At 35.5% G+C, this 16,370-nt stretch overlaps 1 protein-coding gene across 1 annotated transcript in view; it reads right to left on the minus strand.

Moving 5' to 3' along the window:
• DSG2 (desmoglein 2) overlaps positions 1–16,370 on the minus strand; it is a 36,860-nt gene that overhangs the window by 1,342 nt on the left and 19,148 nt on the right. Inside the window, 12 exon segments of the mRNA XM_025038695.1 lie at positions 2–718; positions 2,287–2,622; positions 3,828–3,949; positions 4,907–5,134; positions 6,011–6,238; positions 6,579–6,721; positions 9,465–9,730; positions 12,461–12,646; positions 12,763–12,900; positions 14,878–15,044; positions 15,884–16,028; positions 16,177–16,338. Of these exon segments, the coding sequence (XP_024894463.1) occupies positions 2–718; positions 2,287–2,622; positions 3,828–3,949; positions 4,907–5,134; positions 6,011–6,238; positions 6,579–6,721; positions 9,465–9,730; positions 12,461–12,646; positions 12,763–12,900; positions 14,878–15,044; positions 15,884–16,028; positions 16,177–16,338 (2,838 nt within the window).

Consider the following 16,370-nt stretch of genomic DNA (forward strand, 5'->3'; position numbering starts at 1 on the left):
TCTTTCCCTCAACATAATGTTCGTCTGGCAGATGCTGAATGCCTTCTAGAGGACCAGATATGCCTCCGTTAGGCTGTAGTACTCTCTCGGTAACCATGACATTACCTTCATTAGCATAATGCTGATCTACCAAGGTGGAAGCTGGAGCATATATCCGCTCTGTCACAATAAGGCCCTGTGGCTGTCTAGGGCCCAGGATCACAGTGCTCGGTGGTGGCATAGTAGAGCTTGTGGCAAAGGAAGTTTCTGTCACTATAACGTTACCAGAAGCCAGTGGATCAGGGAGTGGGGTAACTACCTTTTGACCATGCTTAGAAGATACAGAACTTTCAGTGACTGTTTCCTGAGTTATTTTCTCTGCATTTGCTTCACGTGAAGGTTTTGGAACTTGAAAGCTACCAGAGGAGTAGGCATTCTCTAAATTAAGCCTACTTTGCTCGAAGAGTGAATGTGAAGCTGCCTCCAGACTCGTTTCTCTCAAGGGTTTTGATCTCTGCTCAATTTCCATATCCATATCTATTTTTTGACCCAAGCAAACTTCAGCTAGTGTCTTGAATTTAAATTCTAAATCATCCAAGAAGCAGTCATCTAGCTCTCCTTCAATAAAACTGCAACAGCCAATGGAACCATGTAGAGATTCAGTTTCTTCCTGAGAATAAACCAGAAGGCAATCTTTGGCTATATGATTGTCATCTTCCTCAGTATAAGAGGCAGCTTTCTAAAATGGAAATAAAAACAGAGGCATATAATTAGTGACACAACTTCATTTAAGAACAAGACTATATTCCTGCCCAAAATGTATAACCCGAGTCTAACTGCAAGGAAACATTGGACAAACACAAATTGAAGGATATTCTCAAATACAACTGGTCTGCATTCTTAAAAAATATATATACTGTGAAAGATAAAAAAGGCAGAAGGGACTGTTTTCAGATGAAAGGTGATTAAAATGTCATGACAACTAAATGAAGGACTCTGAATTGAGTCTGAGACAGGAAAAACATGGCTATAGAAGACATTCTCGTGATAATTGGCTAAACTGATATATGGAATATGTCATTATTAAATCTCTAAATTTGTTCACTGTATTGTGGTAAGAGAATGTATATGTGCATGAGAGAGAGGGAACAGAAAAGCAAGTAGCAAATGGCTAAGTGATAACAATTGGGTAATCTGGGTAAAGAGTATATAGGAGTTCAAAATTTCTATTATTCTTGCAAATTTTCTGATAAGTTTGAAATGATTTCTGAAGTAAAAGTTGAGCACATTTACATAACCAAGACTGACTGGAGCGGATTAGTGCAGAAAAGAAAAACATATCAAAATAAAACAAACAGAGCACCGGAATGGAGCCTGGCCTGAGACAGAAAAGGGGCAATGAGAAGTGGTTTTCCTCGATGATAACACATCACTACCTCTCTGTCGAGCTTAGGGTGGGCAGATGGTATGAAAACAGGGAGTATGGAAGGAAATAGAAAGTGGAACAGAAGAAAAGGAACAGAAATAAACTGGCTTCCATGGGAGTCCACACCCTCACTTCTCTCACGTGTCCTTCAGATGCCTGACACTGTGACTCTGCCCATGGGACACAGGAGCCTTGTTCTCAAGAAAGGCATCCAGCCCTGTTTCTAATTCCTAATTCCAGACATGAGCTTCCTGACTGTGTCAGATGACCTTTCCTGCAACTTTCCTCCTAATTTTTTGTGAACCACCTCAATAATGAAGCAAAGTACTCTCAATTCAGAAGACAAAATTTAAATGGACAAAATCGATTGCGTTTTTTGGTCACATGTTCTCAAGTCTGCTCCTGCAGAGGGATTGTACTTTCTGGCCCACTGACATCTGGCTTGGTCATGTAACTTGCTCTGGCCAATAAAATTTGAATGTAAAAAAAGTTAATGGCTTTAGAAGCTACTGCCTGGTTCTGTGTTGCTACGTTCTCTGTGCCTCAAGGATGGCAGCTTCCCAGGTACAATCTGCTCTCTTGGCATCTTGGAATGAAGACAATGTAGAGAAAAGTAGAGGTGCATCAACTGGCAAAAACATGAATGTGAAAAATAACCTTTGCAAGTAATATTGTGGAGTCACTTGTGCCTACTACATAATTTAGCTGACTGGTACAACGGGTCATGTCTCTCTCTCCTTATTACCCGTAAGCATTCTCTTAAAAAAACAAAAACAAAAACAAAAACTAAGTCTCACCTAGATCTGAGACAATGATTACCCTAAGAATACCATAGTCATATATAAATGTTTTTTCCCCCATATGTAAAAACCAACCCTTACCTCAGTGAAATAACTTCTTAAGAATTCCTCATTCACTGCAACAGCAGCTGCTCGAGCTCCAGCCATGTCTCTGGAAGCCCCTGTGGCTCTTGTGGTTCTCATGGTTTCACTGCCTGTGATGGCTCCTGTTGTCCCTGCAACCTGGGTGGCTCCTCCAGATAGAAGGCTTCTGTGTTCTTCCCATCTTCTGTCCATCTCAGACATCTCATGCAGCACTTTGGTAAAGGAAGCAGAGCTATTTCCTTTCATGGTGGTTTCTTTGACTGTCATACCTCCAACTCCACTGCTTACTGCTTCACTGTCTCTGTGATCTGTTGCCAGAAGCGATGGCACCAGCTGTGAGAGCAAATACAGTTGAGCACTGAGTCAGAAGGATGAAAGGATGAAGGGTCAGTGTGGCTGATAGAAGGATTTGAGCTAAGTGGGCATATGAAGGGAATGTTTCCACAGAGGCAAACTAGGAAAAATGTTTTGGGTTGAATAGCTTCTTTTCAAGACTTCTGAGGAGATCCATTCTACCTTTTTGTTTTGTTAGATGATTATAACCCAAGGAGAAAACAAAAATTAGTTAAATATGGTCTCAGCTCATTTGCTCTATTGGCACCAATGGCCTTTCCATTTTCCTCTAGAGTTTAGTGCCTTCCTTATGGTTATAGAACCATTTTTTCTTTTTCCTTTTTAGCTGGACATATGGCCACTCCAAATAAAGACTATATTTTCGGTCTTCCATTGCTACTAGAGATAGCCACCTAAGTTCTGGTTAATGTAATCTGAAGCAGAAATGGAAGTGTTCTTCGAGAGTGGTTCTTCACTTTTCTCCGAGCTGCTTTTTGAAATGTGGAGGCAGCTGGTATTTGGAGCATGAAGACAGCAGGGAATGGAACTCATCCATGGAGGAACAACATGGAAAAAGGAGCCATATTGTGAGGAATCATCACATTGGTCCTGGCTGCCCACATACATATTTAAGCCACTGTCATTCTGAGTTCTCTGACACTTGCTGCTAAATCATATTGTTAGACAGGATACTAACTTCACCCTGGGAGACCCAGGGTGAAGATGCAATTAAGAGACAATGGGAGATGGTTATGAAGTAGCAGATGAGTGGATTCTGCAACATTTTACAATTGTTATTGTAAAAATATGGGGTGGTGGGCTTAACCCTGCCAACCCTAGGTATTGAGGGAAATGGAAATGCAGAAACACCTAGTTGTGAAAGGCTGCCTATTTAATATTGAGACACAAATTTCCATCCTAAATTCCTACACACTCTTGCCTTCTCTAACCTTTGTTCTACATTCCCGTGTCATTACCTGACCCTTTTTCTCTATTCCCTAAAACACAGGACCTGTCACAATAGAGCAAAACCACCTCAACTCTGCCCTGGCAATGAACACAAAATATATTGTCATTCAAAGGCATGTGAATAAAATCTGTAATGACCACTTTACTCTCTTATGAACTAAAATTTAGAAACACATCCCAAGGGCTATTTAAAATCAGAAAAGAAGACAAGTCCCATTGATATCTGATAACCTGACCTTGTCTTCAGGTGGCGCCCCTTCATTATTCCAAGGATGCAGCATCTCTATGGTGCCAGGAATGGGGGCAAAGCTTTTGGCACTCTCTCCGCAATGGCACATGAGCAGTAAAAGTGGTACAACTGGGCAGAAACAAAATTGAGTACAGAGAAGGTTAGTCCTGACATATTTCTAAATTTATGCTGCATAATTTTGGAATTTGCATATCACTTCCTGTATTTCAGTCTTCACTTATTTACAGCCCTATTTAAAATTTTTCTTTTCTTTAAATCTCGATCCGACCTTACCAAGCTTGTCTTGGGATAGTCATACCAAAGTCTACAGGCAGGACGAGGGGGTCTTACAGATTCAGAGGCCTTGTCCATTATAAAGAGGCTGTGTGTGGTTACTGAGTGGAACACCGAGATGTGATTCTATAGTAGCCAAATCATCAAAAGCAACTTAAAGACAATTTTAACCACTTTACTTTTTAATATGAAAAAATTCACTACTATGTGTGTGTGTGTGTGTCTAAAAAGATCAAAAGCTCCTAAGGATAGAAAAATTTTAATACATCTGGTATTTTAGAACATTGGAACTTCTATAATACTTTATCACTTCACCCTAGAGTAGAATTTGGCAGAAGGCATGGGGTTTAAATTAACCCTCAAATTACTTGAGTACTGTTTTTAAAAATGATTCTACATTAAAAACCCTTAGAATAGATATAACACTTCATCTAGAATTCAATAGAATTTCAGAGCTCCCTCTTTAAATTTTATTCTACTTCCAGGAATAAGTGAAGGCCAGTGCTGGCCTCTTGATCAAGGTAGTTAAGAATTAACTACACCTGCAAATAGTCCACTGCAAATAAGGGGGACACCAACAAGGTTTATGTTAAAAGGTGTTTGAAGAGCATGTGTAATAACCTTGGTTATTTAAAGCAGGAAATGATACATTTTCATACAACAAAATTCTGAGGAGCACTATAATAACCTTCACAGAATAAGTGTAAAGAAATCAATGACTTCTACACTAACAAAATACTAGTAGTGTCCTTAATTACTAAAAGAGCTAAAGAGTGACTATAATATACTTACGTAGCAAGAGCAAAAAGGCAAAAATTATTAGCGCAATTGCTGCGGGTCCCAGGCCAACATAGGAGTCATACAGTGCTTCGACACAACCACTGCCATCCAGACACTTACAAACTGTGAGTGTAAGGATCTGCTTTTCAGGGCAACTGAAGCCCTGATTATCTGAAATCAGGAACTGAATTTCACTTCTCCCAAGCTTTTGTTCATTTTGTTGCAGCAGCACACTGGTACCTATAAGGGTAAGAGGCAAAAATAAATAAAAATGAATGATTACCAAGGAAAAGGTGAGATTAAATTACAGAAACATTCTTAAATAGCTAATAATATCTAGCTCTAGTTAGAAGTTTTATTCTTCCTTAATTTCGCTATTGAATTCACTCTGTGTGCTTGATAAAATCAGTCCAGATACTCCGAATGTGCAGGTTAATAGCAAAGAATCAGATTTGGACATGCCTTAGTTTTCTGATGATTAATTTTAACAAGTGTGTACGGTCTATCAAATGCTAGGAATTATACACTGGCAATATAGTGACAAACATATGATGAGTTAAATGACATTTCCATTGAATAACCTTAATTTTACCATTTCTTTAAAAAATTTTTAAGGCAATTTTCAATCCTAGAAGAGCATAATTAATCCCCATTGTACCCATCCTCAACTTTAACATTATTCAAAGCCTCTTAAAGTGATTGTAAAAATTTTAGACTTAAAATAACAATAAACCTGTAAATTAAGATAAACTTGGGTATTATATTTGAAAGTTTTCTGAAATCAACACTAATTATTTAGAACAAAATTATCTTCTGGATAGGTTTTTATACATTCAAAACCACTGGGAAGGGCACACAAAAGCTCACATCCACCAGAGAGATATGTCTAAGATATAAATATATGCACATGGCCATCTGGTATGGAAGGATCAGAGAGACCCTTCTTCGTGTTGTGTCCATCACTCATCAACTTCGTGACCTTGAACAAGCTACTTAACTCTAGTTAAGCCAAGGTTTCTTCAGCTGTAATGCAGAAATAATGCTATAGACTAAAGATTAAATGAGATAATAAAGATTAAATGAGATAATGCTATGGACTAAAGATTAAATGCTTACTTTCTTTGTGTACTACTTTCCATTTTTTTGCCATTCCAGTTGGTTTGTCAACAATGACGAAAGTGAAAGGGTCACTGTTGGGGTACCCATCCAGGTCCTCCGCAGTCACGTTCACATATTGCTGGTCATCACAGATATTTTGCACTGGGTTGACCAGTGTGGGACAATTGTCATTGATGTCTTCAACAGTAATAACAACAGTGCCAGTGATGGTTTTTCTAGGAGTATCTTAAAAATAAGAAAAAATATAAATACCAGGTGCTGTAGGTGTTAAAAAAAATAAGAAAAAAATATATTTTGGTTATATTGCCAACAATGAACATAGTTTGAATTATCTTGCAATTTTGGCAATGAGAAGGTACTAACAAGTTAGGACACTTCCTACCCTAGATATGTTTTCATATTCATATCAAGTAATGTCTTTTAATCCACTAAATAAGTAGAAATGCAAAGGTTCATCTATTTGGAGAACTTTGGTTTTTCTAGAAGATCAAAATGAAGGTCTCTGATACTGGAAAATAACATCAAAATACATATAACCAAGAAAAATATCTATTTAATAACTTACCTTCTGATATAGCCAAAATCTTTATAGTGTATGTACCATTTTGAACATATCTGGATTCAAAATCAGGAATTTTTACAAGTTTAATTTCAGATGTGGCAGAATTCACAGAGACCCAACCATCTATATCTTCCAATTTGCTGTATCTGTTATAAAACAAACATAAAATTAACTTTGAATTCTGGTTAAATTGAGAATCTCTAATATCTACAACTTTTTAAAGTTTAATTTTTGCTTCATTGTATATGTTCTTGCTATAGGCATTAGTTTGGAATGTTTTTAATTTCTTGAAACTATCCTACAAGCCCCTCTCTTTACTGCATATCACACTTATTTTGGAACCTTCCCTAACCCTGTAACATATCCAAGGCATATGCAAAGGCGACCATTGCTTGGCTACTAACCCCGGAGGTTTGCAAGTTACTCTGTAGTCTGTCCTACAGCTTTCAATCTAGTCTCTCTTAAATCTGGGGTAAAGCTTTGGAGAATACTTTGTTACCCAACAAGAACTGGAGGAGAAAAATAGTCTTATGTTCTACCGTATAATGGCATGTTATTAATATTTAAAAATATCAGTTTTAAAACTCAATGACTGCTTTTAATGGAAGTACTTTAACATTTTGAGATAATGCTGATTGTCAGGAGCAATATGTTTCTTTCAGTTAGAAACATTTAAATGTGAAAGTGCTGATGAAGTGACTCCTGGGTTTGTTCCCTCAAAGCAAGAATTAGTATGGAAAGAGATAACTTTGGGGAGGACAAGATCTTTCATATTATGTGTTCAGAAATGTATGTAATTTAATACAATAGAATTTAAATACAACCAAATACAAATATAAACTAAACATATGAATATATGTCGTTTGATCAATCAGCTTGATAATTTATTTTCTATTAAGTGGCTGTTTGGGCACATAGGGAATTTATGGCTAATTTATAGCAATGCTCATTTATTATGCTATTTAAAAAATTTCAATTATATACTTTAGCTAAATTTTTTTGCCTTTTAATATTTCTCTCAGTAAATAATAATACATTTGGATTTTCACAAGTATTTCTGAATTTCATGTCTGGAATTTTAAAGCCTGGACTTAGTTGCTATCAATGGTTTTCCACATTCATATATAAATAAAATAAAATAATAAAAGCAGAGTCTTGGTAATAAGAATCATATTTCACATGGAATGTTGTGTATGATCTCACTGAAGGAATTTTCTCTTCTCTTATGGTAAAAATTAGACACCGTTCAAAGTAGGATGGCAGCTCACATGTTATGTCAAATATCCATAACAATTAATGCATACGAATAATCAGTAAAATAGTAAATTATGAGAAGTTAAGGGAATAATTCTTCTGCTGTCCTTGTCAGCATTTCTAAATAGAAACCACTAATTAGTCAGGTGAACATTAGAAAATTATTTAACTTATCTGTAAAATCATAGGTTTGAATTGATCTTTAAGATCTTTCTCATTCTAACTTCTGCAATTGCATCCTAAAGAAGAAAATACTTTTAAAAACAAACACAGTTCATTATTTTTCTAGGTAGGACATATAATCTTTTGCTATATTTATTACCCTTAATAAAAATAGTAGCCAAAATTAAATAGTTAGGTGGGAAACAGAAGTTTCAATAGATAGCCACAGTATTATTGGAAGATAATAAATTAGGAAGTTTAAGACTCTCAGTGTATGGCAGTGAGAAATTATCATATAGAGCATTCTTCTTCAATTCTGGGGATTCAGTTAGAAACTGCCTTGTTAGGTTTTGGAGCCGTGGAAATAGAAACTAGGCTACAAAACTCAAAGAAAGAAGTGCTGGTTTCTGCAGGAATGGTGGGCAAAAAAGGGTCACCAAGACACTGCAGAAAACACAGTGGAAGCTGTTTGTTAATATTATTTTGAGTAAAGGTTATTTGCTACTATTGGCTGATGAATTCCATTAAAAGAAGAGTCACTAAAAGGAAAGAGATTGTTGAAAAGCTTGTTCATATTCCCATTCCCATTCTCACTATGACCAACTAGGCATGTAAATCTAATGTTTTATAAAGTCTTGGCACCTAGGGACACTAAGGTAAATGTCCTTACCCAGGCATAAGAACAGTCAAGCAACCAAAAGACTCTGACAGTAGGAAAATAGAGGCCGTGTGTCTGGGTGGGGCTTCTTTGAATTCAACCATAATTATTGTGACTGAGTTCCATAAATAGTTCTGTAGAGATCTGTCTTTCCATGGCACATCTCTGAGATCTAATGTAAATTTACTTCAAAAATTTAAATGTATCATGCAAACCTAAGGCGTCACTGCAAAAGGAGTACAATCCAGTCCCTTCTAGCACAGTGGAAGCATCTAAAAGGTCCTTGAATGTATTCTAAGTAAATGTTATCATGACCAAGACACACATAAAAGGTTCGTCAATCCCAGAACCAAATAACATGGATTCAAATGAAGATTAATTTCTAAGATTTATGTGCAAATGAAGCTGGTTTCTCCACATTAAAACACATTATGCAACTATTTCTTTAAACTTGTGTAAAGCGGAATTTGCAACAAAATTTGCTGTTCTTACTTTGAATATTTTCAGGAAATAAGACAGATTATAGAAAGTTTTTTTTGAACTTTCTCTCTGTTGCTTTTTAGCCTTCTTTAGCCAGAATCGTTTTGAGGCGAGAGACTAGCTTCTGCCTCACACTCGGGTGATAGAAAGAAGGCAGGCTGGGGAAGTTTCTTCCTGCCTCTCAGTTGCAAGCACGACTCTGGGTAATTTCATCTACACACCTTTGGAAAACTATAATGCTAGGTAGCAAGAAATGAAGTGTTCAAATTTCATTATGATTTTTTTTTAATATAGGCATTTAATCAAAAACGAGGAAATTCATAACTATCTCTTACTTTACGTGGGCTAGCTGTCCAGTGTCTTCGTCAAAAGCTTGAAATTTTCCAATTATTTGGCTTTGGCTTGATATATCCATGCTCTCACGAATGCGAACGGAGATTGTGCTGCTTTTGAAATAAATGCCTTCTTTCACATTTTTCACTTTTACTTTGATGGGAATGAATGTAGGCTTATATTTACTCTTAATTGACTTGTGAAAAGGTGCTTTATTAGTGACAATAATGCTTAGGTCAAGATGCTTCATTTCTTCATAATCTAATTCCTAGAAAGGCAAAAACAAAGGAAATCTTTCAAAACAGAAAAAAACTAGAACACACATAGAACGTACATACATGCACACACGAGTCGTTTTAATGTGGTACATAATTTAACGCATGGGAAATACAGCAGCACTGACTGTTCTAGTTCATATAGATAACATGCAATTAAAAAGTCTGTTGATTTGGATGTTTATAAATGTCAAAGATGATTAGGAAACATCTCCAAGTTACTTTTTAAAGGTTAAAATCATTGAAAAAAATGATTAATTTTTACAACTTGAAGTAGTTTTTTTATTAATGGAAAACAAGTGAATGGACATGTAAGTTAATATCCTATAAAATGTGTTTCGTGGGTTTGTCCTGGTGAAAAGGCTACATAAGTAGTGGTGACACTGCCAGCTGCCCCCTTAATATGGACTTTCACTGCACATTAGCATATCAGAAAACTGAGACCTCCTGGAGGACAGACAATTGTTTAACTTTGTTAAACCCAGGGGTTTTCAAATTCGTTTAAACAAAGAACCTACTCTTCTCCTTTTTAGTATAATAATATCTATTAATATCTGGTTTGCTATTAATGCCATAAAGATTAACCTTTGTCCAAACATTCTGTGTGTGCTGTGTTATTTATAATGTATATTTGCTATAATCGGTTTATCACTGTAGACACATTTTATGTTCCAATTTGTCCATTTTTTAAAATAAACATTTCTATGGTACTCTAGATATAATTACTTAGCCCTTCTATTAGGCATTTAGACTATCGGCAGTTTTTAAATACAATACTGCTCTGAACATTTTTATACAAATTATTTTCCCTTTGTTGCGTTATATTCTACTGCAAAAAGAAGTACCTACTCAAAGTTTCAGTCCCGTTGCTTTTTATTTCTAGCGGTCCTGTTCATTTAGATGTACTGACTATTATTGATTGTTTCTTCTGTATAACATTAAATACTTTATATACGTTTACATGAATTACAGTAGAGCTGTTCACTTTTGTTTTTGGATTGTTTATTAGAAAACTTGTTTTCCTCTCTGTAGGGTTCTGGGTGGATAACAACTTTTTCTACCCCTCTTTTTATATGAGTCACTATGGTGATGGGAAAAGGACACACCAGAAAATGACTAGAGAAAATATTCTGTGATTATAGAATCCTCATGAAAGTTATTATTATTTTTTTTAGGTTGCTTTTGCACTTGACATGCTCATTTTGATGGCATGATGTATGCTGGATGACAAATAAAAGCTTCTAACCAAATGTCATTATATTCTATTCAAAGACCATAGAAGGCTAAGACAAGCTTAAAAATAAATGAGCTAGGTACAAGGCAACAAAAATTGTTCTGTAGTGTTTTCTATACATAGTTAAATGATTTAAAGAGAATGGAAAAATTTCAGCATCAAGAGCAATGCATGAGGGCATATACTTCTATTTTTTACAACTGTCAACATATTTATCATTTCCACTTTTGCTATTTTTAATAATATTAAAGATTTTAAACTCATTTATAAACAAAGCTGAGACTTTTTTCTCATGTGATGATTTACTATTTCTATTTCCATAGTTTAAAGTAGCCATTCTTTACCTTTTTTTTTGGACAGTTTTATTAAAGTATAATTTACCTACAATGAATTTCCTTCATTTTAACTGTACAGCATGATGATTTTTAGTAAACCTATATAGTTTTGCAAACATCACTAATGTCCAGCTTTAGAATACTTCTATAACCCTCAAAAGTTCCTTTTTGCTGTCAATCAGCCCTAGCCCCCAGTAACCACTGATCTGTTTTCTATATCCACTGTTTTGTCTTTTCTAGAAATTTCACATAAATGAAATCATACAATATGTAGTATTTTGTGCCTGGCTTCTTACATAAAATGTTTTTGAGGTTCATCCATGTTGGAGCAGGTATTAGTACTTCATTCCTTTTTATTGCTCAATAATATTCCATTATGTGAATATACCACATTTTATATATCTACTCACCAGTTGGAGGACATTGGATTGTTACCAGTTTTTGACTATTATGAATAAAAACTGGTATGAACATCTGCATGCAAGTTTTTGTGTAGATATGTTTTTATTTTTCATGAGTGGATACTTAGGACTAAATCTTTGGATCATTGGGTACCTACTCTTATGATTAATGTTTTAAAAAACTGCCAAACTAGCTATATCCTTTTATGTTTCCAGCAGCAATGTATAGGAACTCCAGTTTCTCCATATCTTTGCTGTACTTGGTATTGTCAAGTCTTTTGACAATAACCATTCTAGGAGGTACGTTGTGGCATCTCATACAGTTTTAACTGCGTCTTCCCTAATGACTAATGATGCTGAATATCTTTTTATGTCAATTGAGAATACTTCTAACACTTCTATCACTTCATCACTAGTAGATCAAATAAGATAATAAGTTGGGGGACACTCAGGAGAGGTAAGAGGTCATGACATGCGAATACTATAGTGAGGTACTGGCTGCAAGTAAGACTGGAAGTGTGCTAAGCAATAATGATGCTGTCGGTTAGGATTAGAGTTGCTTGATCTGAATCTGAACTGTAGCGTGACCACTTACTAACCATAGAACTTGGGCTAATAGGGATGTCACCTGTCTCAAAATAGTGGCGCCCGTTAATTGAGTTTATAAAGCACTTGTATTTGGGGCTCAAAATATATCCGCTTCCTCCTCTGTACCAACTTTACCCATTCCAGTTTTGAACACTAAGTACTTACCTTAAGAAGGGTCATGATTCCTTCATTAGTTTGAGTATCAGTTTCTATGCGGAAATATCCCCTTTCATTTCCTGATACAAATGTAAAATTTGCTAACCAATTATCAGAGCCTATTTCATCTGCATCAAACACTTTTATGCGCATAACTTCTACATTGGCTTGATTTTCTTCAACTGTCCCTTCATACTGCAAAACACAAACACAGAATTTTTATTTTAATGTAACACAAACATAAGCGATATATTTTAGGTAAGACTAAAATAGGAATAAGTAGACTTATTTGTTATAAAAATAATAGTTACCATTTCATTTTCCACTACAGGTATATTGTCATTGACATCCAAAATACGAATCTGGACTTGAGCTTGTTTTACCGGTTTATCAGTTATTTGCCCATTGCCGTCTCTTGCTTCTACTGTTAAAGCATAGCTGCTGTGTTCCTGCAGGGCAATGAGAAATATCCACCTGGGGTGAAAATGAATTGCTTTCAAATCTGTCTTTCTGGTTTTAGTTCATTTTATCATCAATAGAATAAACCATAGTATGTTTTATTCATTATGAATAAGTTTTATAATCTGCTGTTATTCATGTGAAGATATCAGAGCTTTTCTAGAAGGGAAGAAAAATCCGGAGGAACGGTTGATAGTCAAATTCTTAAATATGTCATTGGTGGTATTATCAGATGAGTGTCTCCTTAAAACAGCCTGTGCACAGAAGAGTGCTGTTTAAAATGTAGTTTGCTCTATCCTGGAAGTGATGGTAGGACTATAGGAATTGGTTTTTTCTGCATCACACTTCATTTTCAGCTAATAGCTAGGCTAAGAAGACCTAGTCCCCAAGAAAAGTTGTTTAGTGAAGGCAAAGCTTGGTGAACTTTGTCCAGACATTCCGAGAGATATGATTCTTCGAGAATGTGTTTTTCAGAACAAGGTCTCAGATGTTGCTCCACGGTGAACCCTTCTTTTTTACATGGTACCCTTACAGTGGCTCTAGTTAATGTGACTGGAGTTTAAGAAGGAGCTGGGCAGCCAGTGCCAATGCATGGGGGTCCTGTGCAGGGTAGAACTGCTCAGTGAAAGGCAGAACAGAAGAGGTCCTAGAGCCAGCTGCCTGGGTTTCCAGTTCTGGCTTTGTCACTAACTAGCTGTGTTGGATACTCTTAATCCCTTTGACCCTCAATTTCCTTCTGTGTGAAATGGAGGATAATTGGATCTGTCTTACAGGGTTTCTAGGTGGATTAAATGAGTTAATATATACAAAAGGTTTGGAATGGCACCTGGCACATGACAAATGCCCAATAAGTAACAGTCATTATTATTGGCTAAACTTTCCATACTTCAGGGACAGCAGCTTATTAAAAAAAAAATCACACACTACTTCAAAAGAATAATTTCACATGCTAATTTTATGTAAAAAGGTTTAGAGTAGAATTTTAAGAGTAATAAAATTCTTTAATTTTACAAAGATCTTGATAGGAATGTTGAGCACAACCCTCTCCCTCTCTGGGTAGTAAAATCATTTTTCCACGTAATACAAAATATATGGACTACACTTTGATGGTGACTTATATTTGATGACAATACAATGTTGTTATGTACATCAACATTTTTCTCATGAGCACTGTTAAAATCTTCATGTATGTAGCATTTAAAAAAATCTGGCTCCCTTCTTCATCTAAAATTTCCCCTTTGAGTTAGAAATAAAAAAAAGTGAAATGTTTTAGAGAACAGCTTTCCTAGGAAAACCTATTCAAATTTTTCTCCAATTTGAGATTTACAATAATTCTTCCTTTACAAATAGTTCTATTACGCTAAATAGGGCTATTTTCATCTTTTTCCTTCCTCTGTATATGTATTTGCCGTAGAGGAGACTCCTTGTGTTTCATTCTAAAACCACAAATTAAGGAGCACTGCTTTACAACTCTCTAGCAAGCAGAATCCCGACTGGAGAGGCCTAGAACAGCACTGTCCTTATGTAATTTTAAGTTTTCCATCAGCTATACTTAAAACAGTAAAAGAAATAGGTGATACTAATTTTAAACAAATATTTTTTATTTAACCTATGGTATCTAAAATACTATCACTTCAACATGTAATCAACAAAAAATTATTTATATTACTATTTTTTCATACTAATCTTTTTTTTTAATACTAATTATCACCATTTGGGTGATGATTTTATCTTATAGTACATCTCAGTTTGGACTAGTCACGTTTCAAGTGCTCAATGACCACCTATAGCCAATGGCTACTATACTGGACAGCGCATCCCCACGAGAAGATAATTCCAAGAGTATCCTATGGATGAGGAATATACAACAAAGAAGGAAAATTAGAAAAGGAATAAAGAGAGAGGAGTACCTTCAAGAAAGAATAAAGGAGAGTTTAAAAGATGAGCAACATAAAATATTAATTTACCTCTCTGTCCAAGGTAATACTGGTTGTATAAAGCTCTCCCGTATCTTTATTCAGGTAGAACACTGGAGGATAAGGAGGCTCCTGAGATACAATTCTATAGGAAATTTTGGAATTCAGAGTATTGGGTTCATCTGCATCTGTTGCGGTGATTTTCATCACAAGTGTATCTGGCATTAGAAACAGAGGTGTCCAAAGTGAAACTCAACTTTAAGTACACTCACATACATTATTTTTTTATTTACAATTTCAGCTCATTCCAAAAAGGATCACAAGTACTTATCAAAATCAGTTTACCAAGGTAAAAAAAAAAAATTGAATTCGGGGAGGAAATAAGTGGGAATGGAATATAGTAGTAGAAAAAAACAAGATGAGGGTAAGCCAAGGTTAGTACACACAATTCTTAAGGTGAAGTCCTGAACACCTGCTACAGGAGGGCCACAAATTTATTATTTATTTATAATAGTTCAAATAACCAATACAAAGCAAGAAGAATGAACAGATACAAACAGGTACTTATTAAAATACAAACAATTCAGGAGAAGCACAGCTATTCTTTACACTATGATCAAAGAGCAATCTCTCTTGTGTCTTCATATAGAGCACTGGATTAAACATTGTCAATAAACCTAACAGTAGAAATAATATATGTCAAAGATCAGCAAACTACTGTCAGTGGGCCAAAGCCAGCCAAGCCACCTATTTCTGCAAATAAAGTTTTATTGGAACATGGCCACAGCCATTTGTTTTCACAGAACTGCTGTTATAGAGACCTAATGTGTCACATCAATCTACCATATCTGTTCTGAGGGTAAAAAAATGCCATATCAAATCTTTTGAACTTATCACACACAAAAAAACCCAGTTCCAAACCTAAAGCAAAAGATTTATTACTATTTGTCCTGTGGTTAATACTCAGCTTCCATTAAGATAGAGGATTTAGTGTTCAGTTACACAATGGGGTTAAGCTGACCTTGAGTGTTCATTCATAAAAATAATAGACTCTTACGTGCTGCACTCAACTCTTCAACAGACCCAGCAAAGACGTCCTGCGTGAATACTGGCTCGTTGTCATTGATATCGAGAACTTTAATGCGGAGTTCCAATGGTTTCTCTAAGTTATTTCCTTGTTCATCCAAAGCGTAACCAATTAGCTGAAATTATGACATAAACAATAGAGATTAGATTTAAGCTAAGGTAATTAAACTACCAGCATCAAAAAAAAAAAAAAAAGTAAAATAAATACTAACTATTACTAAAAAAACCCCTATAAACTAATAAATGTAAAATTGTTCTTCTTACCAGAAAAAATGGTGTTTCTTCTCGATCAAGAATGCTGGTCACGTTCAGTTCTCCAGTGTCTTTATTAAACACAAACACACCAAAAGGTGGCTCTGTGATCCCTTTTCCAGCATATTTGTACGTAATTTTTATTCCTCTTTCTTCTGCAATATCAGAATGTATCTAACATGAAAATAACAGAAGAATGTCTCAAG

The sequence above is a fragment of the Pteropus alecto genome, unplaced genomic scaffold, assembly GCF_000325575.1.
Source record: "Pteropus alecto unplaced genomic scaffold, ASM32557v1 scaffold146, whole genome shotgun sequence".
NCBI classification, from domain to species: Eukaryota; Metazoa; Chordata; class Mammalia; order Chiroptera; family Pteropodidae; genus Pteropus; species Pteropus alecto.